This window comes from Phodopus roborovskii, unplaced genomic scaffold, assembly GCF_943737965.1.
Source record: "Phodopus roborovskii unplaced genomic scaffold, PHOROB, whole genome shotgun sequence".
NCBI lineage: Eukaryota > Metazoa > Chordata > Mammalia > Rodentia > Cricetidae > Phodopus > Phodopus roborovskii.
Genome location: NW_026126585.1, coordinates 1,997,458 through 2,024,582, shown reverse-complemented (window position 1 = coordinate 2,024,582; position 27,125 = coordinate 1,997,458). Strand labels below are relative to the sequence as shown.

Here is a 27,125-nt window from a genome sequence, read left to right as displayed (position 1 = left end):
CTTTCATTCAAATCTCCTCTTCTAGTTTGCTCCACAATGTCCTCCCCATTCTCCTTGTCCCTGCCTTGTTATCTGCATCTTATTGTTTCACTCCCACAAGGCCTGTTGCAGTAACGAATTGTAGAAAACACATCAACGTTCCTCTTCATTACATGCTGTTCCATCAGGGTGATTCATTTTATGTCCACAGTGTTGTGGGTGATCCCCCAGATGGCTTGACCCATCATCTTCATCATCTTTGCATTATGAGAGAAGTGACCAAAATGAATTCAAAATACGTCCCCAAATGGAACTGGTTTAGTGGTAAAGTGCTTGCAATGCAAGCATGGGGACAGAAGTTGGGTACCCAGAACCCATGTGCAGGGAGAGAGAGAGAGACTGAGCTGAAGTAATCTGGGTATGATAGCATAGACTGTGTGAGACAGAGGCAGAGAGTTCCCTGGGGCACGCTATTCTACTTTCAGTGTAGATGGCTCCCAGAAACCACAGGATATCCTTTGCTCTTGTGTACAGACACTCATGACCATACACAGAAGGGGTGGATATGCCCAGTGCCTACAGTGAACTCAGGTGTAAACAAAGGGAAAACAAAAAATACTACAGGAGTTCTCTAACACAATTCTGATATGATCTTTGTAATTTGTGAACAATCTAATTACACTCTAAACTTTAAGTATGTTCTCAGATCCATGCAACAAAATACGTAGGAACCGCCCCCCCCCACACACACCAAAAGAAACTAGCTTGGTGGCAGAGGACAGAACCTAGTTGATAGACTACCTGTTTGGCAAATCCCACTGTTCATATCCTTGATGGTATAAACCAGGCTTGGTGGCACACACATGGAATCCTTGTACTCAGGAGGTGGAAGCAAGGGAGTCAGAAGTTCAAGGATGCCCTCAGCTGCACAGCAAGTTTGAGGCAGACTGGCCTACTAGAGACTCTGTTTCAGGTAAACCAGAAAGAAGAAGAAAAGAAGGGAGGGAAGGAGGAAGAGAGGGAGGGAGCGAGGGATGGAGGGAAGATGAATGGGAAGAGAGGTGAGTGAATGGATGGACGGAAGGAAGGATGGACCGATGGACAGATGGCTATATGAACCCTAAAGTACATGTGCTTGGGTTAGGTCTGGAATCCAGAATTTTGTCTTTTATTTGCTTTAACTTTTGCTTGTAAGTTGCCTTGATCCTTTTCCTATTTATTTCACCTGCTCATCAAACACAGGAATTCCTGAAGTTCTATTCGAAGAGCTATTGTCAAGCTCTGACAGTTTATTCTAGAAGTTTCTATTGTACTGAGGGTTTATCTGAGGTCATTGAAGTTGCTGATAAAGCTTGGAAACATCCCAGAGTGTGTGGGAGATGGGTGAAAATTCAAGCTGACTGTGGAAACCTTTGTGGTTTGTGGATTACAAGCCAAAGCCCTGAGGTCTTAGTGCATGCATACGATCTGAATATAACATTTATTTTCATAAAATGTATCACGAGAAGAGCTTCAGAATGTATTTGTATTGGAAATATTGTTTATTCTGAGTTGCTGAGGAGTTCAAGTGGGACTTAATGTCTCAGGCTGGGTCAGTATTTTCTCCTGTCAGCTTTGACCTTCAGCTTTCTGTCTCTGAAACACAAAGCTCCTACACCCATATCCTCACGGGCCCTGTGCTTCAGCCCACTTGGGAATTCAAGCTTGGGCTGTTGTAGTCAGAAAAGCCTCTTTTAAACCTGGTTTGTTGACAGGCTTCCAAAACCCATCAAACATCCCAGAATTTGCCCGGAGAACTCTGTCCTTCTCAGAAAATAAGCTTGGCATCTGGGTCAGCAACTATGGGGCCAAGGAGGCATCAGCCCTCATTGGCATTCTGAATTCCTCAGGGAAAGAGGATGGCTGGGCAGGATTTGCTTTGACCTGGAAGGCCAGACTGGGAAAATGTACCTCCTACCCTTACTGGGCGATTCTCAGGACCATGATTGGCCTATCCATCATTGTCTGGGGATTACCTGCTGGTGAATCATCACTGAAACAAACTAGAGATTGTATCCAAGAAAGTGTATAATAATGAGGCGTGGACAAACAAATATGAGACACAGAGAAAGACTAGTCACACCAGTTGTGTTCCGGGTCACTGACATTGTAGGTGAAATCGGGAACTCTCAGAAGCGGTGTACCAGATAGCCTGGTGCATGCAGCTGGAAACCAGCAAAGGGACCCAAAGGGTCCTGGGAACTCCGGCATCACCAAAGTCTTCTAAGGGACTCCTTAGTGCACCTGCTGGAGGTTCATGCTGTGAGAACTGTCGACCCTCACTTCACAAAAGAACTGGAGACTGTGGGGGGAAGGGGTGGGCGGGGGCGGGGAAACAGAACAGATTATCTTCTTACTGTATGAAACTGCCAGCCCAGAATGACAGGCAAGGTGACTGAGAACAGAAAACAGGTTTCAGAAACAGAACCCAGACCTCCCCTTCCTTCCCCCCCCCCCGCCCTTCCACTATCATTGGCTAAACAATCAGGCGTGTACAATCTCACATGATGTCTCTTCTTTTTCCTCTGACACTTCAAGAAATACCATACATGAGTTCATTTCTATGTTTTATAACCCATTTTCCCAGAGCTTATCAGGCAGGTGACTTTGTCATGTATGCTGGCTGCTAGGCAAGCTTGGCTGTTCATAATATTCTACTTTAAACTTCCAGTTTGGATAGCTAAGGTAGTCAGGCCAACAGAGTTTGGGTAATGTTGCTAGCGTAGGGTCTCCCAGTAGTTGATGTCTCTCTGAACCTGAATACAAGTCGCCTCAATGTTCTTTCCTTTTGAAAATGAGCCAGCAGATTTTATTTCTTACACATGCCCAGAGTTTCTGCAATGAGGTCCTAGATCTTGTACTTTGGACCTGTGTCCCTGTCATAGAATGCTGCTGTCTTATGAGGATGTGGATAGACCCAGTTGTTCCTTACAGACCCAAATCTGACCCTGTGTGTTCATTGTTGCTGGCATCTCTCTACTGGCAATACCCTTGATCCCCCCAAGCACTTCTCCTGGTCTGCTATACCCATGACACTCTACCTCACCTTGGAGAAGGTGGAGCAGTTCTACTCTGGTTTCCCCAGCATAGAGAACTGATCTGTTTCTCCTGGACAGAAAGCTGTGTTTGTGCTATCCAGCTGAGAGCTTTGTCAAGGTTGTTATTTTCCACCCATGCTGCACATCCAGAATGTGGGCACACTATGCTGAAAAGGCTTAACAGAGGATAAGCAACGGAGCTGGGAAGATTGCTCCATGTGAAAAGCATGTGTGCACTAGTGTGAACACCTCGTTTCAGACCCCAGGCATCCACATGGATAGCAGGTAGGTGTATAATGTCACTTGTAATCCCAGCACTTGGGAAGTAGAAACAGAGGAATGCCTTGAGCAATCCAATAAGCTAGATGATCTGTCAGTGAGCTCTGGGTTCAAGTGAGAGACTGCCTCAATGAATAAAATGGGAACAATGAGGGAAGTTGCTAGACATCAACCTATAGGCTTCATGTGCACATACTTGCACATGCCTATGTGACCTCCCAGTCTCTACACACATCCATGCACACACACATGCATGCATGCACACATAAACCAAGAAACAAAAAGAAAAATCAAGTGTAAACCAAGAATACATGAGATCATACAAATAAACTAGAAAGAATATCCCTAGTAGGGTCCTAGTAGGCATCCGGAGAATAGAACTGAAGGAAGGTATCGAGATAGATATATGGGTGATTAAAAGGTTCATCCCCACCAGCAAATGTTCTACAAAGGGACTGATCATGTGTGGTGCATGGATTCGGGAGAAAGTGGTCCTTTGTAAATAACACACAGTGTCACAACATTCATGATCCATTGCCATCAGACCTCTGACTTTCTGGCCAACTCCCACTTTACAAAGTGCTCATAAACTGTCTCTCCGTCCAGCACTCCATCTGTCTCCAATCCAATTATTTGTTTTGGGGGTGTGAAAACATAGATATTAATGTGGGCGATCTTCAGCCTTGAATCCATGCCTATAGCCAAATCTACCCCTAAGATTTCCAAGCATGAGTGTTTTTGCTCAGCCTCGCTCATGAAAAGCCACTGCTCTGGATTACCTTGGCCTTTGTATGCAGGAAACAATGCAGAAAACTAGGAGCCAGGCAAGTTCTCATTAACATGTAAGGAAAAGAAACTCAATTTTAAAAGTGTGTGTGTGTGTGTGTGTGTGTGTGTGTGTGTGTGTGTGTGTGTGTGTTTGTGTGTGTTTGTACACATGCATGTGCGATGCATACTTTGGGATGTGCATAATACTCTGTGGTGCACATGCAGAGGTCAGAGAACAACTTTGTTTAGTCTGTTCCTTCTATTGTCCTCTGTGTTGAAGGGATTGAACTTGACTGTTAGGCTTGCATAGGAGCATTTTACTTTCTGGACTATTTTACCTGATCTCCATTTTCCTTTGATTAGTCCTCTTTCATTCCACATCTTTTCTTTTTGTTATTCATTGAAAATAGATACTGCTTTCATACAATACATCCCAACCACAGCTTTCTCTCCCTCCACTCCTCCCAGCCCCATCCACATCCATTCTCCCAAGGTCCACTGTCCCCCTCTGTCTCCCTTCAGAGTAGAACAGGTCTCCACGAGACAACAACCAAAAATGACAAAAACAAAATACAAGGAGCTAGAGAAAAATCCCTCATACTCAAATTGAACCATGCAACTCAACACGAGGAAAAGATTCCAGAGAGAGAACAGGCATACCAAAGACACACCAGCTGGCGCAGCCAAGAGTCTTTGTAAAGCAGCAGGCCAACAGACATCATATATGCAGAGCATGTGGTCCAGACCCATGAAGGCTCCTTGCTTACTATTTTAGTCTTGTGAACCCATATGAACCCTGCTTAGTTGTTTCAATGGGCCATGTTCTCTTGGTGTCCTCCATCTCCTGTGACTCTGACACCCCAAAACTCTGAGGGCAGGGACCTGATGGAGACCTCCAATTCAGACTCTCCATATAATGTTTGGCTGTGGGTGTCTGCAACCCTTCCCATCTGCTTCCAGAGAAAGCCTCTCTGACAATGACTGGACAACGCACCAAGCTATGTATAACAGAATATCACTAGGGATCATTTCATTGAATTTTTGTCTTTTAGACCAGTAATGTTTGCTTCTACCCCAGGTCTCTGGGCTATCTAGTATCCAGTTCCTAGATATATATTCAGTGTAGGGCATGAGTTTCCTCTCATGGGGTCGGACTCAAGTCAAATCAGACATCAGCTGGCCCACAAGTTCTGTACTACAATTGCTGCAACACATCTTCTAGGCGGGAGAGACTGTGTAGGTCATTGGTTTCATTGCTGGATTGGTGTCCGTGTTTTTCTTTGGATAGCCCCTTGAGTACCTTCTTGCACCAAAGAGACTACAGCATAGAAGCGGAAGCTCCATGCAGGCGTTGGCTGTACTTCTCCCTGTTGAATGAACCATGTAGATGTTGGCCTCAACAATGGAGACTTGTTGTCTCCATTGTTGCAGGAAGCAACCCTCTGTCCTAGCAACAGCCTGTGTTGTTCAGGGATCTATATGGGACCCTCTTGGCCAACAACTCAATGAATGTACCCATGTTCTGCCATTGGGAACCTTTCCCAGGCACAAAACATGGCCAGTTCAGACTCCATACCCCTATTACTGGGTGTCCTCACTAAGACCACCCTCGTGGTTTTCAGGAAATTTCTGCTGTACCAGGTTTTCACACAGTTCCCAATATGTCCCCAAATTCCAGATGTCTCTCCTAGAATTCTCTTCCTCCATCCCATGTCCTCTCCTTACCCATTCCCTCCTACTCCTGTCCCCACCTGCCCCCAGCCTACCCACAACAATTTCTTCTATTTTCCCTTCCCGGGGAGATTCATGCATTCCTCCTTGTACCCTCTACTTTACCTAGCCTCTCTGGGTCTATGGGTTATGGCTTGCTTATCATTTTCCTAATGGCTAATAGCCACTTAATCTTTTGCCCACTTTGCAGTGTATGTTTTATTCAATCTGCACAAAGTTCTTTACAAGTGATGCAATACTTAAAACACCCCCATTGTTTAATGAGGCAATCCTTGTCTTCAGTGTCAAACAACTCATTGCCTTGTGTATGCTTTTGAGCAGGTACATGGACGTCTGAGTCGGTAAGTTCCCATTTTCCAAAGGAAGAAATGTCTAGGTCACACAGGACTGTAAATCCACTAAATGGAGTAAAACATGTGCTACTACCATTTTAAATCACCCAGGGATAGTTTATCTAACCCAGGGCACAACATTTACATAAGCCATTGCAAAGTTTCGAGAGAACGTGGAAGGTATATTTAGTTCTGTCTATTACTATTCTGGTGTTCTTAATAAGCAGTAATGTGGTACTGGAGAGATGGATTGGTAGCTATAAGTGTTGGCTATGAGAGCCTGATGACTTGAGTTTGATCCCATGTAAAAAGCCAAAAGTGGGAACATACATCTGGAAATGCCAGCAATCCTATAACAAAATTGGGAACAGAGAGAACTACTTGAAAGCTCATAAGCCACATAGCTTGGAGTACACATCTTAGGTACAGAAACTATATAAAAGACCCTGACTCAAAAAAGGTGGAAGGAGAATAAGCCACATAGCTTGGAGTACACATCTTAGGTACAGAAACTATATAAAAGACCCTGACTCAAAAAAGGTGGAAGGAGAAAAGTGACTCCTGAAAGTTGTTTTCTGACATCCACATACACACAACAGCACAGAAATGTATATGTACACACACACACACACACACACACACACACACACACACACACACACTTTGCAAATCATACTCACACAACAATAAGTGTTCAAAATAAGAGCTCATTTGTAATCTGGATGCATCTTAAGGCATGCTGTAATTTTTTCTTTCATTATCTTATTTTACAAAGAATCTGCTAAGATATTTATACAATACAAGTAAAGATTTTAATGTGCACAACTGGACACTATCTACAAACTAAAGTCCAAACAAGGCAATCAGAACAGTGGTATAATAATACTAATGATGAAAATCTAGAGTATGTTGTATCTCTTTTGTTTTGGCAGAGACAGTCAAATTATGAGCCATTATTACATTTTAAACTTGCTTATCCAAATGGCTTTGGGGATTCTGAGTTTCTCTCTGGTGTCTGGAGAAGGGATTATGTATTCAGGGACTGCACTTAATTCTTCTTCAAAACTTCTCTTGACCTTCTGCTTCTCCATCTGTGAAATGGCTGTAGCAATCCATGTGCAACTTAATTAATATTGCAAATGTCCAGGGTGTTTGCCTGAGTTCTCTTGGAAGAGCAAAATGTTTCTGTTGATAAATGTTGGCGGTGGTAGGTGAAAAGCTTGCACTGTCTTAGCTGTTCTTTGATAGTCTGAGTCTGTGCTCAATGAAGGGAACATCTTATTGCTGTGAGAGTCAGCAAATATAAGGGACACTGCAGTCACTACAGGTCAAGTGGCAAACATAAGCCTCTAGAGCAGTGGTTCTCAATTTTCCTAATGCTGTGACCCTTTAATACAGTTCCTCATGCTGTGCTCACCCCCAGCCATAAAACTATTCTGTTGCTACTGTATAACTATAATTTTGCTACGATTATGAATTATGATGTAAATATTTTTGGAGACAGAGAATTGCCAAAGGGGTCATGACAAGTTGGCAACCATTTTTCTGTTCAGAATAAGTATTTTCAGGGTGAATGAACACCTAGCACTTAATGGTGGGCAGTTAATATGACAATTCAGCAAATAATCATATCACCATGATCCACAGGTATTGCCTTGAGTCACTATTTGTTGTGTGACTTTTTCTAGGGAGATGCAACTATAAATTCATTTCATACAGTGCTTTGAAAACAGTCCAAAAACAGATTTACCAAATCCCAGTTTGGAAAACCCATGAGTTTATTGGGATTACTTATGGAGTATGAGTGAAGACTTAATTACAGGAGTGAGGATGACTCATCACAATTTTGTTTTTGCATCACTACAAATGACAATAGGTGACAAATCACCAAGCTACATCACTGGAGCTTCCTGCCCAATTTGGAAACTGCTGGACAGATCAGAAAATCTCCTCTCCCCTCAGTCACTATGGCTTATACAACCTTGAAGAGGGCTTTATTAATCTTATATGTTTCAGGAAACTTCCTGAGACTTAAGAGTTGTTTACTTCTTCACTCTGACACTTCTTCTAGGGTGAAAAATAGTATCTCACTCCTTATGTGTTTAAAGCAGTATAATCTTCTGAGTCCAGGTCACACATTCTTCAGTTCATTCATTCTTCCCACTTCCTCCTGTGATGTCCCCTGAGCCAGGGGAGTTGGGGAGCAGGTTGACACAGATGTCCCAACTACAGCTGAATACTCATACTTACTATCAGAATTTTGAAAAGTTATGATGACTTCCCCACTCCAAATCCCTAAGAATTTATTACCACCTGTCCATACCATCTTCATCTCTCTTACACATTCTTTTCCACTGGAAATCTAAATTGGAATTAATATTGAGATCAGATGATACTGAATGTGTTTTCACATGTATCTGTCTATAATTCTAAAATTCTCACAGTGACTTTGTAGTCTAGGCTTCCATATGCCTCAACAAATAATCTATAGAAGTGTAACTTGTGAAAGTCCAGAGCTGCCTGTAATCCCCAGGTAATAAGCTGCAGAGCCTGAAGGAAATGCTTGTTTCTCCTCCACAAGATGCTCAGGTTTCTTTGTTAGTTTCTTTCTTAGTTAGTTCTTCCTAACTCTGCGACCCTTTAATATGGTTCATGTTATTGTGAACCCCAACCATCACATTATTTCATTGCTGAATCATAACTAATTTTGCTACTGTTATGAATTACAATGTAAATATCTGATGTGCAGGATGTCTGATATGCAATCCTTAAAGGGTTTGAGACCCACAAGTTGGGAACCACTGCTTTAGATGCTGTGAACAACATGCAGATCTGTTACCCTCGAACTAATGCATGTCTTTGGCATTTCATCCCATCAATCATCATTCAAGAAGGAGGAAGTGAATCATCACAGCTGTGACAGATAGTGATGAATGGGACACCATGAAGTTATTGGAGAAAGGGAACTTCTAGAATGTAGAACTCCGGGTGCCAAAGAGTTGTAGTGGCCAATGATGCGTCAATGTGAGAGCATGAAGTGGAGAGAAGTGGAAAGCAATAACAAAAGTGTGTGTGTGTGTGTGTGTGTGTGTGTGTGTGTGTGTGTGTGCATGTACATATGTATGTGTGTGTTAAATATTTGTTTTTTAAACAAGTGCATCACTATGCATGAATCTGCAAAGAAAGAAAGTCTATGTTTAGTGTTAGTATTCAGGCATCTGTACTGGTCTGTCCTTGGGGTTCTGACAGGATACATCCTCAGCTGCAGCCACTAAGAGCACCACCTGTGCACATTCACTATGATCTCCCTCTCCCAATGCTCTTGTCCCCAGAGGCCAATTTCCCTGTTCCCATTACCCTTCTTTTATGAACCCTTCCCCCTAATGAAAGAACATTCTCCTTGAACTCAATGTTGCATGGTGTCTTCTTCTTGTGCTGCTTTTTAAAAATTAACAGCAGTTAGCACATGTTTATCCTACTCAAGCTCTCAGGCAGCCCTCTTCCAGTAGTCTTCTGTGGCTTCCATAAAGCAAAACCACACTCGTCCATCCTTGTTTCCCCACAACATACACAGAACATGGCCGGACCAGTGTCAGACACTACTACATGTAATTCCCAAGTTTCTAGTTTAGGATTGTGGAATGAGAATAGGGACTGGACATTGCAGCATAAGATTAACACACGAGTGAAAGGCAGAAGGGAACTGGGGTCTCTTCCTCAGCAGGCTGCCATACGGGTAGAGTATGCATATGCTACACAAAAGAATGCACACAGGTGCTGTACAATTATCCTATGAAGTGTGTCATGTAGCTCCTGGCCTGGGGCTTTTGAACACATGCCTTTCCCTCTGCTCACTAGCCAACTCTCTCCCTCAGGACCGGTTTCCCTTTCTTAACAAACTATTTCTTGTGTCTCCGGTGCAATCCTTTATCCCAGGGTACAAAAGGTTGGAGTCAGGTGCCCTCTGAACTCAGCCCTGCACATACAATGGGATGATATGGGAGAGACTTACCACAGTGTTGGGCAATGACACTCGAATGCAGTAATGTTCTCCATGCCGTGGGAGTGTAGAGGTGAAATGCTGTATTTGCTCATGCAGGTGGGACCGACACACCTGTGAGTAAATGTTGAGTTTCAGTTACTGGTTAGGTGTGACCATAGCCTTTAGAAAGTAAGCAGGCTGGAAATCAGTGTTTGTGCTGCCCGTAGCCTGGTCTTTGTCCTCCCATGTCTCCCTGTAATGCTGGGTCCTTCTCTCCTCAAGTGCATTATTCAGGACCAGCATACTGATGCTGCCTTGTACATCTGGACCTTCCTAGTCTTTGTTGAAACTGGTTGGGTGCTATGTACTTGTTCTGTGCATTGCCAGGCAGTAAAGCTTCAATGGTGTCAGAGGGACAGCAATCAGAAGAGAGCAGAAATCCACCATACACATACCTGCCCAGGTGGTACATTTCAACAGCACTGGAGAAAGTGGAAACAAGGCTCAGTAGGGCTCAACCAGGCACACATTGGACAGTAAACCGTGACACCAGAATAAAATAGCAGCATTTGGTGAAAGAGTTTCAGTTCATGAACTCATTGCTCTTCCACTTAGCCCAGGCATAATTGATAATCTATTTCATGGTGATTTAAAACAAGTAGAGTGTCTGGTAAGATGGTATAGATCTTTAATGTGCTATCAAGTGACTTGTATTAGCACAATTAATATTGGATTATCCATCTCTTTGTTTATTTCCTTGTGTATCCATTCTCTGATAATCTTATGAATGTCTACAATGTATTATGATCACAACTGCCTCTCCCAAGTCTTCTCTTCTAACTTGTCTGGACTGTTTCAACACATTGCTTATGCTTGTGTGTTCCTGCTCACATGGGTGTGCATATCAGGCATCTTCCTCCTTTTCTGAACACTTCATTTTCATAATATTTTTATTTTACTTTTAACTATGAGTATATTGTAGATGGTGTTCTTAATTGGTCTAAATAATAATAATAAAAAAAAACAGAGTCAGATATGGAGGAAAATGCTGAGAGATTAGAGAGAAGAAGAAGCAAGTCACAGCCACACTTTACCTCCTTAACATCTTAGTAGACAAAAGAGTTCCTGTTTCTTCCTGCTTATATCCTCTCTCTGCCCTGTAGTCTCACTTCCTGACTGTCCTCAGACATCTCACTTCCTGTTTCCACCCAGCCACTTCACTTCCTGTCTGTAAGTAGAGAACTCCAGACCTCTATGGTTAGCTAGTGGCAAGTTCCATTCTCTGATCTTCTGACAGACTTTATTTATACAAGCAAGATATCACCACAGTATATTTTTGGGGGGCAGGCAGGGCATATGTACAACGGGTGACCAGGATCTGGAGAGTCATATTCAACCATTAATCATCTCATGTGAGTGCTGGGATCTGAAGGAGCAGTGTTCACACTTAACCATTGAGACATATTTCCAGCCCCATACATACCTTATTTTTGAGAATGGGTCTATCATTGAACCTTGAACTTGCCTATTGGCTAGAATTGCTAGCCAGTGAACCCCAGGGATCCACCTGTCTTTGTCTCTGTAGTTCTAGGATTACAGGCCCTCCTACCTGTTTTAAAGGAATGCTGGGGATCTGGACAGTCAGGTCCTTATTCAGACACAACAAACATTTTACTCATTGAGTCATCTTCCCAGCCCTGAAGGGTCTTTTTCTAAAGGACGTGTTTTATGTGTTTCTAATGTATACATCTTATGTATGAAATTAAGTCTTAAAAACATAAAGTTGAAGAGGTGATCCAGCTGGCATGCTATAGCTCTCAAGATAGGACAATAGTGTCAAGAGCTCTGGTGGCTCAGCTAGAAGCTCAGTGAGCACAGTATGCTCATATATGTAGCACTAGCTTATGATGGGAAGGTTCTGAAGAACCCAAAAGATTGTGAAAACCTCCCCAAATCTTGCTTTTCTTTCTACAATGAAGGGTCATGACCTGTATATGTTAGGAGTCAGAGCCTGGATATGTAAAAATAAATTATGGAATTTTAGTTCCTAGGTAATTCCAGGAAATCATGATTCTTAATTTTATTTCAACATTTTATTTACTAAGTAAGGGTAATTCTATATCCTTGAACAGGAAAAATAATTATTATCATTATGAATACTCAATCTGAGAATTTTAATTGCTTGGTAAATCCTGAAAAATTGAGTTTTTGAGGCTTCTGGATTTCAAATAAGAATAATTCTATCCTGTCCAGATATCCTGTCACCTTTTGTTCACCCTGCTAAGATGGTATATCATGAATCCCTTCCAAGCTATAATAAAGTTGCCTTACATTTTTTTGTATTATAAGAGTAATAACATTTTACAGCAAAAATTTTTTTTTGTAATAAAAATAGTGAAAGGATATGAAAGTAACCAACAATAATTCTTCCAAGGTGTGGTAGAGATTCCCCAGTGGCAATGTGCTTGCCACACAAGTATGGCACCATGAATTCAGCACAAATGTGAAATGCTGGGGACAGTGGCACACGCCAGTAATCTCAGCTTTGAGGTAGAGGCAAGAGGATCCCTAGAGCTCACTGGCCATCCAGTCTGCTTAAATGCTGGGAACCAAGTTCAGTGAAAGATGGGAGTTAGGGAGGCAGTTCAGTGAGCAGAAAGTGTATTTACCATGCACAAGGAATGGAGTTGACCCCAGCACTATCTAACACCCAAATTCATAGGACACTCTTATAATGCTATCACTCAGGAGATGGAGGCATGAGGATGAGAAGATTAATGGCTTCCTTGGCAGTGTTGTGAATTCAATTAACAGCCTGACTCTATGAATCTCATTGTCAACCATAACAAGAACAAAAACAATGTGGAATGTGATTAAAGAAGACATGCAGTGTTAACCCAAGATGTCCACATGCATATACAAATGCATGCACATACATACACATGTGACCATGTATGTTCTTTCTTTCTCTCTTTCTCCCCCCCCCACAGGGTCAAATAATTTCTTCACTGCATATTTTGACAGGCTCATCAGTTTTTATATACACATCTACTACATAAATTTGTTTAGATCATGACTTCTTGACTTTCTCCCTCTGGCTTTCATATTTACAGGACTGAGTGACAATATGCTAAATGAACTGAGGCTGGCATATGATGCCAAATGCTACATATCTTGCATGGGATTTGGCCAAGCTGATCTCAAGAAAATTGAGAGAAAAACAAAACAAAACAAAACAAAACAAAAAAAAAACAAACAAGATTTAAAGGCTTCCTACCAAAGCCTAATTTGACAAACAAACAAACTGAGTACTCATACTTACAGAGCATTGGTAGGTGATTGATTAACTAAAGGTGCTTCCAGTAAGAGGACAACCCTGTGTAGATGACAGCCTCATGTAAACTGCAAAGAATCCCCTTCCCTAAACTTCTGCTCCCTACATATTAAAATCTCACAAGGTCAAGTCCTCACAAGCTGGGGAGGGCAGGAAGGAATAATGGCTTGACTTCCAGGTGAGCGTCTGGTGACCCTCCACTCCCTTCTATCATTAGGCAGCATCAGTAGCTCCATTTCTATGACCATAGACCTAGCTACTTGTCTATTGCATTGGTTACTTGGTTGCCATGGCTCTGAGGCTGAGCTAATCTCTATTCTTAAGTAATAATGAGTTCAATATGCTGTATGCAGAGGAAACAGGCCATACTGATCAACAAAGCAGTCTCATATATTTAAGAAACAAGATATACTTATTCTGAGTTGACATTAGACAATGTGTGTAATTATTGAGAGATTACATGTTATCACATACAATTCCTTAAGTTTATATCTCAACTAAAGGACTATCTCAGACAAGGATAAATTTCAAACATAATAATAATGACAGGATATTTTGCACAGAACCCTAAAACAGCAACCCAGACCAAGGCATATATACCATAATACCATATGTTCAAATTGCCAGTCTCCATACATTATTCTTCTTGACTAAACCCCAAGGAATCTTCAGAATTCTCAGCACAAGGTTCTTGAAAATATTGGATTACGCAACCAGCGTTATCATAATAAAGGTGGTCTCTTTTCCAATTCCAGCCCAGAGCTTGGGATGAAGAGATCAAGTGGCTCTAGATGTTAGAAGCAAATTAGAAAGAAGGGTAAACCATGAGAGGTTGTTATAAACCAGGCACTGGCCCCAAATCCTAATGCAGATGCCTGTGGCATTGTTATCCTGTTTCCTTAAACATAGGCTGGCACATCACAGTAGACCATGGGCTTGCACCTTTATCCTGGGCATTTAACCATACCACACCATAGCTCCCTTCAGCTCTCACTGAGGTAGAGGATTTAATAAGCAATTTGTCTGCCACCTCTAAATGTTATAAAATATTGGTCCTTTCATTTGATCCAAGGATGGGTGCCAGATACCTCAGAGAGATTTCTTCATGAGAGCTCTAAGCGTTCCTCTCTGAGGAGGTTCTTCTGGCTTTTTTCAGCATCCTTTGCATAACAACTATATATTTCTCTCACTCACCCTGTCCTCTTCTTATTCTTCCTATTAATGAAGAAACTCTCAGGGCATTTAAGCAAACCACTCTACCTTCTAAGGCTCCATTATATCTCTGTTGAATGATATCCCTCCTGTCTGAGGACCAATCATGATCTCGAGCCTCTCTTGTGCAATTCCTCATTGGAGAGAGTTATGTGTCAACACCTTTCCATGACATGTTGCTGTTCATCTCTTGTTTTGTCCAATGATTACTAATGCAAGTTTTTCCTGTCTGGTGTGGGTGCACTGCCTACAAATGAACGGTTCCTTGTATTCTACTTAAGTTGGTTCTGCTCCATGTGCCTCCTTGTAAGAGAGCTCTCTTAAGAGTTCAGGAACATTCCCATCACCTGAGCAGAACTAAAGATGAAAAGCAAGAGTAACTTGAGGAAACATATTGATATTTCTTTGTCTCTTCTCTCTGCTCCCAGAATCTGATGTTGCTGACTTTGATGGCAGGAGCTCGCTTTTGTACAGGTTCAATCAGAAGATGATGAGTACCCTCAAGGATGTTATCTCCCTGAAGTTCAAGAGCATGCAAGGAGATGGGGTTCTGTTCCATGGAGAAGGTCAACGTGGAGACCATATCACCCTGGAGCTACAGAAGGGCAGACTAGCCCTGTACTTGAACCTAGGTAGGGTGTGGTGATATCTTTCTTGCATGCATATGTACTTATAACTGTTGAGGCCAGAACTCTATTACCCCTAACTTGTGTTTTGGGGCAGTCGTTCACTGAACACATAGCTCACTTATTTTGGTGTGTGTGTGTGTGTGTGTATGTGTGTGTGTATGTGTTATGTGCACATAATTATACATGTGTGTATATACATGTATATACATGCACATACATGTAGGAGACAGACTAAGGCACTAGATAACCCCCTCTTTCTGACCTATTGTTTAGATACAAGATCTTTTAATGTCACAAAAGCCTATGTTTGAGGTTAGGCTGAGTGTTTAGCAAGATATTAAGATCCACCTATTTCTGTCGTTGGGGTAGGCACTCACAGTCATATACAATTTTATTTTGTTTATCACTATTACTATTATCATCATCATCATTGTATTACTTTGGGATATGGGTACTAGGGGTTCAAGTTTAGTTCCACGGGTGCTGATATTTACCAATGTTTGCACAAGGTCACTATAACATATATGGCAAGATTTTTCAGCCCATTAAATGGAGTCATCAGACCACTATCGAAGTGACCTATTTCCTTTGTTTTTATTGAATTAGAACAACACTTATTTTGAAAAATATCATCTTCATGTGGATAGAACAGTACTTATAAAAGACAATATTTTTATATAAGGGAAGCTACAATGGAACTTTTACATATCTTTTAATGTGCATACTTAACCTGACTTTTTTTTTTCAATCTCTTAAGTAACTTTAAAAAAGTTTAAGCGTGTACTCATTATAATGAGCTTCTCATATTTGAGCTAACTAGGCACATTAAAAAATATGTCAAGAGAAACAGGCAATCATTTTGTTCATCTTAGGGAGGTAAAATGTGTGAGGGGAAAAAACTAAGTCACTGGGCTTTCCTGTGTTAAAATGACCTGGCCCTGGAAGGATGAGCCTGGGACCTGGATGGCAGCTGAGGTAGCAAAGGGCACCTTTTGCCTCTGTGCAGCAGGATGCTAGGATGCCACTTACCCCTATGAGTGAGCTCCTCCTTGGGCTTGCTCCATTGCCAGTAGGTCTACCTCCACTATACCCAGCTTCGCACCCCAGGACAAAAGGGACGAGTTCCTTTATGACTTCTTACAGAAGAAAGGAAGGACAAGGCAGGCCGCAGGAGGTAGGTGCTGAGTTCCTTAGGGCACAGAAGAAAACCAAAGGAATTCTCATCTAGAGAAACCTCATAGAAAAGACGTATGCCAGAGGGCAAAGAAAGTGGCTTTGTAAATTAAAGACATTCATTTATTTGTATGTGGTAGTGGTTCACCATGGCACAGGTATAAAGGTCGGAGGACAATTAGGAGTTGGATCTTTCTGTTTTCCACATAGCTCCCCAGCGTCCAACTATGTCATCAGGTTCAGTGGCACATGCCTTTAACCTGCTGAGCAATCTTTCTGGGCCCTACACACACTGCTTCTTTTGTCCAAGATTCCCTTCCTGTATCCCAGTTAATATTTATTAATATAAAGATAGGAAATGCATGGCTATTAATATTTACTATCAAGTAGGCAAGAAGGATGAATATAGTTCAACATTGGGAACAAGCTCAGGGTACATAGGTAACACCAGAGCAGGCTGTGTTTAGGTCATCAGGAGAATGTGAGAGTCTCCACAGTGCAGCCTCACTCCCAACAGTAAACAATGTAGGCGTTTAAGCTGCTTCTTCCTCAGGGGCAACTCCAAGCATCCTCCTGGCCTCCATGGTAAATATAAGAAAGAGAAGAAGAAGGAACCTACAAATTTCCAAGATTATTTCATAAAAGTGATGTCTAACACAGAAGGCAAAATATAAACCATGGGCTGGGGAGAAGACTCTGCTGCTAATTTTCTTGTCATACAAGCATAGGGACCTGAGGTCAACCTCTGCAACCCACATGAAAAACCATACTTGGTAGTGCATGCTTGTAATGCTCCTAACCCCCGTACTTGGGAGGCAGAGACACATGGGTCCCTAAGGTTCACCAGCCATCTGCCTAGCCTTGGAGAATTCTCACCCCGTGGGAATTCTTGCATCAAATGAACAGACAAAAATTCCAAAACAACATCATGGAGAGTAATTGAAGAAAAACACAAGACGCACACAGATACACACACACACACACACACACACACACGAATAAATAATAACAATAAATAAGAAAGGTAAACTGGAGACATTCACAGCACACTGTTGTTCAAGTATCTAGTTATCTGTGCTATGTCCTTTGAAGACCGGATTGGTCCTGTGGTGAAATTTCACTAGGCAGTTGTGCTTGTCCTACTTTCCAAGGGTAGAATACAAACTTCTAGGATTACTAACTGGGCATGAGATTTCCCTCTTCAATCCATGGGCAATGGGGGTTGGGTGACTCCCCTCCCAGGATTCACAAACTTCAAATGCCCATGGCAATCTGCCCTCTGTAGAAAGGCAAAGGTATAATAGGCAGGGGGAGAATCAAAGGGTGAAAGACCTGTGTGACTGGAGAACTGTTGTTCAATACTGAAGGGGACATCACAGAGCACGCAGGCAGTTTACTCATCCTTACAGGACTCCAATGGTTTTGAACTGCAGCAGAGTGCTGCGTGATTCCAGCACATACAGATGCAGGACAGTGAAAGGCCTGTCATAGAACACTAGCAGGCTTGAGTGTTCTTTGAGGGCCAGGTCCAGGGTTCAAAGGCTAGAACCATGGCAGTTTCTCAAGACAATAGTAAGTTTCTCCAACTCTAAAGAAACTGGTGACCATTTACTTTATAGCTCCTTTGAATTTTCAACAATTAATTTTGCTTTGTTTTGTTGGGAGGCAGAGTCTCATGCATCCCATGCTGACTTTACACTTTTATGGAGCTGAGAATGACATGGGACTTCAGGTCCTCCTGCATCCAGCGTTGGGCTGCTGAGATTACAGGCATACACCACATGCCAAGTTTATACAGTACTGGGGTTAGAAGCTGGGACATCATGGATGCTAGGCCAGAGCTCTAATAATTGAGCTACATCTCCAATGTTCCTATATGTTATTTTTAACCCATCCTGTGATGACTGTCAATCATGTAAATTCCCATGACTGCACACCTTGAGAATATGGATCTGAAAGCTCTTCAGATCTCAGATCTTACCTAGTGTCCTGACACAAATCACTAAGATGCTATACGTCTCCATCAAACAGTAAAGTACTAAACGCCAGGTGCCAACATTTATATGTAAAGCTGCAAAGATGATTATCCAAGGTGATCTCAAGTTCTGTGGCATTGATTGTGAAATAGGAGGACTGGTGTTTTAGACAGTGTGAATGGGTATGATAGATTCTTCATAAATTCTGCAACTTGTGAAATAAGCATATGTTGCTCTGCCAAACACCCAACCAAAGCACCTCAGGCAGGAAAGGATTTATTTCATCTTACAACTCAAGTGTACCATCCATCATGGCAGGTTAAGAGTTGATGATCGCTGGTCCCCTGGCATCTGCAGTCAGGAAGCAGAGAGAGATGAATGTTGTTCTAGCTCACTTTCTCCTCACTATTCACTCCTGGTGTCCAGCAGTGAAAAGCTGATGCCGACAATGAAGATGGGTCTTTCTTCCTCAACCCAGTCTAGAAACTTCCTCACAGACACACCCAGAGATTTGTCTACTAGGTGATTCTGGATCCTGCAAAATTGGCAGTAACTTTAATTATCACCCACCAGCAATTAAGCAATGAGATTAATGCCATTGGTCAAAAAGTTGTGTTGGTCAATCACTTTATCTTCAAGCTTTGTAACATTTATTACAATGTAGCACCCATGCACCAGCTAAACCCTGTCACATAAACTCATCATCTAACACCTTTCTATGGCGGCACAGTCACAGAAGGTGGACACCAGTTAGAACCAAGGATGGAGAAACCCATACTGGATTTCCTAAAACAGATTTGTATTGCATTGTTTTAGTGACACCCAGAGATTTGGCCTGTCTCTTTGAGAAAGCAGCAGGAGTGGGGTGGGGAGAAGGCAGTTGGAATCACCTCCCTTGGCTTTAGTATTCTCACTTGCATGCTTCGGAGACCACTTTGTGAGTCCTGCTAACCCATGGGGTGATATTTTGCCTTGGCGTTCTATATAATGTCCTTCTACCTTTGTTTTCCTTCAGCTCAGCTCTCTGCTCTCCAATTCATCCAGTTGCTTTTCTTAACTTCTCCACTCCTAGTCTGAATTAGTGCTCATAAACAACAGACTAGTAGGATTGAATGCAGATAATGAGAACACAGAGATGACGGGGCGGGGGGTGGGGGGTGGGATAGCCTTCTTCGCCAGCAGGAAGAATGGAGAGAGTATTAGCTGTGGGTCAGACAGAGCTGAGTGGTGACCAGTTCTCTGTGTCCTTGTGAAAGTCACACAGCTTCTTTGAAACCAATTTCTTTAAAAAACAAACAAACAAACAGAAAAAAAAAACCAACAAGAACAAAACAAAAATGGAGGGATTTGGGATTTGGAGAGATTGTCCAGTGCTTAAGAGCACTTTCCGCTCTTGCAGAGGACTGGAGTTTGGTTCCAAAGATCAGGCAGCTTAGAGCTACTTATAACTCTAGCTCTAGGAGAAGCAATCTCTCTCTCTCTCTCTCTCTCTCTCTCTCTCTCTCTCTCTCTCTCTCTCTCTCTCTCGCTCTCTCTCTCTGACACACGCACACACACACACACACACACACACACACACCTTTAAAAATACCAAAACAATATAAAGAATATTACCTATATAAGAAATTTGAGCTGGGAGTTGGTGGCACACGCCTTTAATTCTTGCACTGGGAGGCAGAGGCAGGAGGATCTCTGTGAGTTCTAGTATGGAACCGGTTCCAAAGCTACAGAGAAACCCAGAAGAAGAAATTTGACAGGGCTGGAGAGATAAGTCTTTGGCAAAGGGTTTGCTGCTTAAGAATGAGGAGCTGAGTGTGGTCTCCAGAGTCCACAAAGACTGTGGAGCACAAACCTGTGTCCCCAGGAGCAGGGAGGCAGAAACAGGTAGATTCCTGGAACTGGCTGCCCATCCAGCCCATGCTATGCTTCTAAGGATAAGGGGGGGGGGGGGAGAGTGAAAACAAAGAAGAAGGTAAAAATGTAAGCGTTGGGGCTAGAGAGAAGACTCAGTAGTTAAAAGAGTGGAGGATGGGCATGTAGGTCTCAGTACCCACACAGAGAGGCTCACAACTGCCCATAACTCTGGGTCCAGAAGACGGGGTGCTGCCGTGGCCTCCATGGGCACCTGCACTCAACCACACATATATATTCACAGATACAGGCACACACACTCACACAGATACTAAAAGGAAAGTTTTAATGGGCTTCTGGAAAGATGACTGGGCGAGTAAAAAGACTTTTGCTCTTAAGACAATCTGAATTCAATTTCCAGGACCCGCATGGCAGCTCAAAACCCTTGATCCAGAATTTCAGTTGTAAGTCACTCAGGGCCCTGTCCTAACCTCTACAGGCATGCACATGGTGCACAAACACAGATATGAGCAAAATATCCATGTATATAAAATTTTAAAAGTTAAAGATAATAAATCTTTTAAAAGTGCAAACATCCCTTCCCGTATTCATTCCAATAAGGCTTAGGTGATACTTATGTCATCTTCAAACTAAACAGAAAAAAAAAAGTTCCATTTAATTAGACACAAATATCTTTGTTTCTGGCCCCAGAGCCAGCTTTTCCTCATTATTTCATTTGTATTCTTCTCAGCTGTTCCGGAGGATTTTTATCTTGTCTTAATAAACTGAAAAGCCGTTAAAATGGGATAATTGAACATCAAATGCAACTGAGATAAAACTGGAAACAGGTGTCCCAAGATAAAGGCTGTGATAGTGTGCTGGGAATTGTGTTTTTCTACGGTTTCCATAACAACAGTCTGGATTTCTAGGGGCGGTTTCATTAGATGATCGTTGTTCTGTCTTCATCAATACAATCCTAAACTACTAATACTCAAATAGCAGGGTTTTTTTTTTTTTTCCTGCATGTATTTGATCAGACCAGTTCTCTCTCACTTTAATGTAGGATATCTTAGCTTTAGTGAAAAATAAAGAAGTGGTTGGAATTCATTCATATCTTCCTCTTCTTGCGTCTGTTAGAAGTAGCCTTGTGGGCCGCTGAGATGGCTCATTGGGCAGGCATGCTGTTAAGGCTGACAGACCGAATTCAAATGCTGGGATCCAGGAGGCAGAAGGAGAGAGCCAGTTCCCACAATGTTTTCTCCGGTCTACACGTCCACACCATTGCATGCTAACACTCACACTGTCCCCATGAATCAGTAAATATGTGTGATAAAAACTGAGCCTGTGAATATGGGCATAACTCAGTGGTAGATGATATTAATAGTTTGACAATGGATTCAAGACATTGAATTCATCCTGCAGTCACCAAAGAAACGCACATGAGAAACTCTGTGCAATTCAGGTTGTGGTCAGTAATTCATGTAAGATTAACATAATAATTAGAGAATATTCATTCTAGATATTAAAGAAGTTAATGATAAATAGAGAAGAAAATAAAAGTACTTTTGACGTGGCAAATTTTTGCACTTTATGAGTTTAAAGTGATTTTGCACATTTATGTTCACTGTGCATTTACACATTTCTATTCTACTTGTACATACACTAAATTAAGAATTTTAAGTTGCTAGATATTTTATTAGCTGTCACTTTTAATTTCATCTAAAAATGTAGTTTTGGCTCATAAATATTTAAAAGTGCTATGAGACCTTCATAAATGCCACTTCAACAGCTATCTAATATCCTTTTGTTGATTTTATATGTAAGTTTAATCTCTCTCCAAACTACTGAATATGATCTCCAATATTTAAATCATTAGACTTTTCTCAGGCACAGATTAATTTATTGCCTTAGAATACATTTGAAGAAAGTAGATGACTAGGTTAAAGGCGCAGTACTTAGAGGTCCTGCTCTAATGTCCCGATTTCAGTGTAGCAGCACATCTTGCTGTGTCTGAGCCTGGGTGACCATGTTTTCTCAAGATGTTCATCGGAGATGGTGCACTCATGGGGTCTAGATAGCTCCAACTACCTGCCTTCCAACATAATGCAAGAACTGGGTTTCTAAATGCAAAACGAATAAATGGCGAGACACACTTGGAGAGGGTTGGATATTCAGGGGCAAACAAGAGACCTGTATGCAACAAAATGACAGGTAAAGGCTGACATTATAGGCTATCCATGATCTCAGAGGTACATTATGGCAAACACACACACACACACACACACACACACACACACACACACACGTGTTGAAATTACTCAGAAATATAATTGTTACCTATCAGATACTCATAACTTACACTAGGAGTTAAAGCTGGCATAACTTTTAAAGGAGGCGAATTGGCAACAACAGTCAGATCTTATATGACTGCTAATCAAAACTTCCTTCCATGTTAATCTGAATGCAGAAACCCCACCCTGTCCTGGAGGGTGCAGCCAGCTCAGTCAGCTAGCTCTCCTCTGCTGAGGGACCCTTCCATTATCCCCACCACCCCTCAGCCTAGTCACTGGTTTCTTCAAACCGGGTAGACACTATTTCCTCCTTTGTCCTTTGCCTTTCGTCTGTGTTTAAGTAGTCATGTGTCCTCACTACTGTTGCTGGAATCCACCAACACTGGAACTCTCAGAAGAGAGAGCTCTACCTCCCTCCATATGTTTTCTCTGTATGGCCCGTACTGCTAGATTGCAATATCTGTTGGAGGAAGGACAGCAAGAAGAGAGGGGATATTTACTAAGGCATTAGCATAATCTGACAGTGGTGAGAATTCAAGGCTTCTGGAATACATGAATAGTAAATCACCAAACAGCATCACACATTAATTTGCCAGCTCCCCTTTGCAACTGTGCTAAGTGGGCCATCCACCCTCCAACTTCAGGAGAAAGCCAATCATCATTATGCAGTGGGGCAGACAGTACCATTAGGCCACACCAGGTAGGAGTAAGCAGCCCATGGGGAGATTAACTGCCTCTGACACCTGAATGTCGTCACATAGTCACCTGTGCACAGATGAGTACAGGTTGGGTCAAGGATGATACAGTACAAGAAAGAAGAGCTATACTTAGCTATCAGAATCTATGACGGGGTGGGGACATAAACTATTCTCTCAAATTAAAATTAATGCATAAGGGGCCCAAATGATATTTCAGTGTGTAAAGGTGTTTGCTGCCAAACTTGATGGCCGGAGTTACGCTGCACCACACACATGATACATGACAGAAGAAAAGAAGCAACTCTATGGACATCATGCACTTGCACGTGTGCTCCCCCACACATGAAATGTACAAAGATTTAAAATATTATATATCCGTAATGATAGCTCCCCCTGAAAGCTGAGACAAATTCTGTGTGGTGGTAGCAGCCATAACTATTTTGCTGGAAGGACTCAGTTCATATAATACATGCTCAACAGTTGCAGCTGGGATGGTTATGTCCTTCTCTGTGCAGAAACGTTCTGTATGTCCACTGGCTTCCTCTCACTCAAGCCAGTTCAAGATTTGCTTTCTTCATTCCTAATACTAAAAAAAAAAAAAAAATGTATGAATTTAGTTTTTATTTTTCCAAATGTGGAAACGTTTCTTTTAATTTTTATTTCTGTGGCCAATACCATAAGCATTCCCATCACCTTGTAATTGCTGGTGTCTCAGGAACATTACGGTTCTTTTCAGGAAGTGGGTGTATGTATCATTTGAGCTAGACCCCTGCAGAAGGCCCGGTAATGTTTGCGGTAGAGGGGCAGCTCAAGATGCGTTTGAGGAAAACTCAGGTACCTGGTATTCAGTGCTGTTGGTGGGCAGGATTCAAAGCTGCCAGGGCTAAGACTCCACTCTGCTTCCCTTCCTCTGCAGATGACAGCAAAGCCAGACTCAGCAACATTGCTCCCTCTGCCATGCTGGGTAGCCTTCTGGATGACCAGCACTGGCACTCGGTTCTCCTGGAGAGGGTGGGCAAGCAGGCGAACTTCACTGTGGACACAAACACGCTACATTTCCGAACCAAGGGTGAGACGGATGTCCTGGACATCGACTATGAGGTAAGTCACCTTCCTAGACGTTCCCAGGAGAGGGGTGCCTGTAAACAGAGGTTTCTGGCCCCTCCATTTGGACTAGGCTACAAGGGCGGAGTCAAACACAGCAAAGTCGGTGAATGCCTTTGCCAAGTTCTGTGTGGCTGAGGAGGGATCAGCAGTGTGCATTAAAACCAGGATTTCTCTTCTACTTTCTGTGTGTACATATGTATGTATGTGGATAGACATGTGCGTCTTTGTCCTCATGTATGTGTGTGTATGCTAGTTTCATTTCCATTGCTGTGTAAACACACAAAGAAACAAAACCAACAAGGAGAAAAACATCTGTCAACAAGGGCTTTATTTAGCTTATGATTCCTGACAGTAATCCATCATTTCAAAGAAGTCAAGGCAAGAACTGAAGTACTTCGTTGCATTGCAGCTTCAGTCAAAGGCAAAGAGAATACATTCATTTTTGTTTGCTTATTGTAAAGTAGATTTCTTCTCACTTATGCAATTCAGACCACAACCCAGGTGATGACGTAGACCACATTAAGAGTTGATATCCCTACCTCAATTAATGACCAAGACAGTCTCCTACAGACATGCTATAGGCTAGTCTAATAAAAACTCAGTTGACTCTTCCAAGGAGATTCTAAGTTTTATCAAGTGGATCTTTAATGCTTACTATAAAATGTGCATGTGTCTTTAAGTGTGTATATATATGTGTGTGTGTGTGTGTGTGTGTGTGTGTGTGCAGCCTCGAAGTGTTATTTATTGTCTCTTGGATATATATATATATATATATATATATATATATATATATATATCATTCTTTAACAAAAACTTTAATTAGCTGCAATATTAAACAATACAGAATATACTAACAACTAGAAAGATGGCTCAGCCATAGAGGGATTTGCTGACAAGCCTGAGTTCAGTTCCCCAGAACCACGTAGTAGAAGTCTAATTTTTAAAAATCATTGGAAGTCTTAAAACCCATTTTCTTAGAGGAGCCCTGTCTTTTTACATCCATGCCCACTTGAACTTTTAACTAACATGTTTGTTCCATTTTTGTAGTACTAGGGACTGAACCTGGAGGCCCAATAAAAGACATCAGCGTAATGCATCCAAATAAAGAAGGCTGTGGATCTTCTGGTCTCATTGTCAAAGTACCACAAAGCATAATGACCAGGGGACAGTGTCTAGAAGGATGGGTCCCCCAGGGTGTGGGAGGGAGGATAGTGCAGTTTGCTCATAGAAAGAAGCAAATGTCCTCCAGCAGAAAACCTCACTGGGTGTTTACCGATCAGGTTAGCAGGATCAGAAGGGAAGTCATGAATGTGTGTAGCAGGTACGAAGCAGGACTGTCAAACCACACCGTGGACAGAGTTTAAACTATAGCAATGCTCCCTAGCACTCAGTTAAGTACAAGAGGATGATGAAAGGCTACAGGTTTCAGAAATTCTTAAAACTGCCTGGTAGAAAGCTTCCATAATCAAACCTGATTAAACAGATTGGGAATTAAATGAGATACTTTAGAGGAAATAAATTTGTTAATTTTTAATTATTTTGCTATGAAATTATCTCTCATTTAGTTACTTATGCACCAGAAGTGTTGTAACTGCTCCATCTGGAGAAGTCTTAGATGTATACAACTGCAAGTTGAAGACTGACACATTGTTTTATAAACGGCCTGGCCTGGGAGTCAGAAATCTTACGTTTGATTGAAAGTCCATCTTTCTATGGCTTAACTGTTGAAGATTAATTTTTGCATGTGTCTGCCTCTGTGTGTGTGTGTGTGTGTGTGTGTGTGTGTGTGTATGTGTGTGTGTGTTACTTGGGATTGAAACTAGAGATATTCACATGTTAGGAAGCCACATTACCAGTAAGCTATATCTACACTCCATTTTTTAGGTTACTAATTCAATTCGATTGCAATCATTATATTATTTTAAGAGAGGATTTCATGGAGCCCAGGCTGGCCTTGAACTCTCCCAAACTACTAATCTCCCTGCCTTTACTTCCTGAGTAGTAGGATACAGGTGTGCACCCCCACAATTTTCTCCATGTGGCGCTAAAGCTGGAACTCTACCAACAAAGCTGTATTCCCAGTCCCCATTTTTTAATATTCAAGGAAAGATTTTGTTAAATTACCTGCCTCAGCCTACTGGGTATGTGACATGCAGGCCTGTTCCACTAGACAGAAAAGAGTGATCTTTTTTCTTTTGCTTTCTTAAAAACTCATGGAAGGAAGGAAGGAAAGAAGGAAGGAAGGAAGAAAACAAGAAATTTTGATTACAGATAAAGGTTTAGAGAAATACATCTTAAAGGCTCAAGAGTACCCTGTAGGAATTGTCACACAGAGTTAGACTATAACAAAGATAAATACCTTGTTTACCTTTATTGAATTACATGCAATGGATGCTTTAGTCAGAGTACACTTATGATTTTGACACACATGCAGTTGCACTTGTAAATACTTTTGTGTATATGGGGTGTATTGTGTGTGTGTGGCATGGTAAGGTGTGGCTGTGGGGGGATTGTGTGTTTGATGTGGTCTCTCTCTCTCTTCTTCTTCTTCTTCTTCTTCTTCTCTCTCTCTCTCTCTCTCTCTCTCTCTCTCTCTCTGTGTGTGTGTGTGTGTGTCCCTCACTGAGGACAGGAAGGCTCTAAATTAAGCCAGAGGCTGCACAAGAGGCTCAGTGATTAAGAGCACATATTGTTCTTGCTGAAGAC

General features: G+C 42.0%; 1 protein-coding gene across 1 annotated transcript in view; it reads left to right on the top strand.

The window, feature by feature from the left end:
- Nucleotides 1–27,125, top strand: part of LOC127236383 (contactin-associated protein like 5-2-like) — an 87,341-nt gene that overhangs the window by 9,423 nt on the left and 50,793 nt on the right. The window contains exons 2-3 of the mRNA XM_051204008.1: nt 15,123–15,326; nt 24,229–24,413. Coding sequence (XP_051059965.1) covers nt 15,123–15,326; nt 24,229–24,413 — 389 coding nt within the window. The remainder of the gene's footprint in view (nt 1–15,122; nt 15,327–24,228; nt 24,414–27,125) is intronic.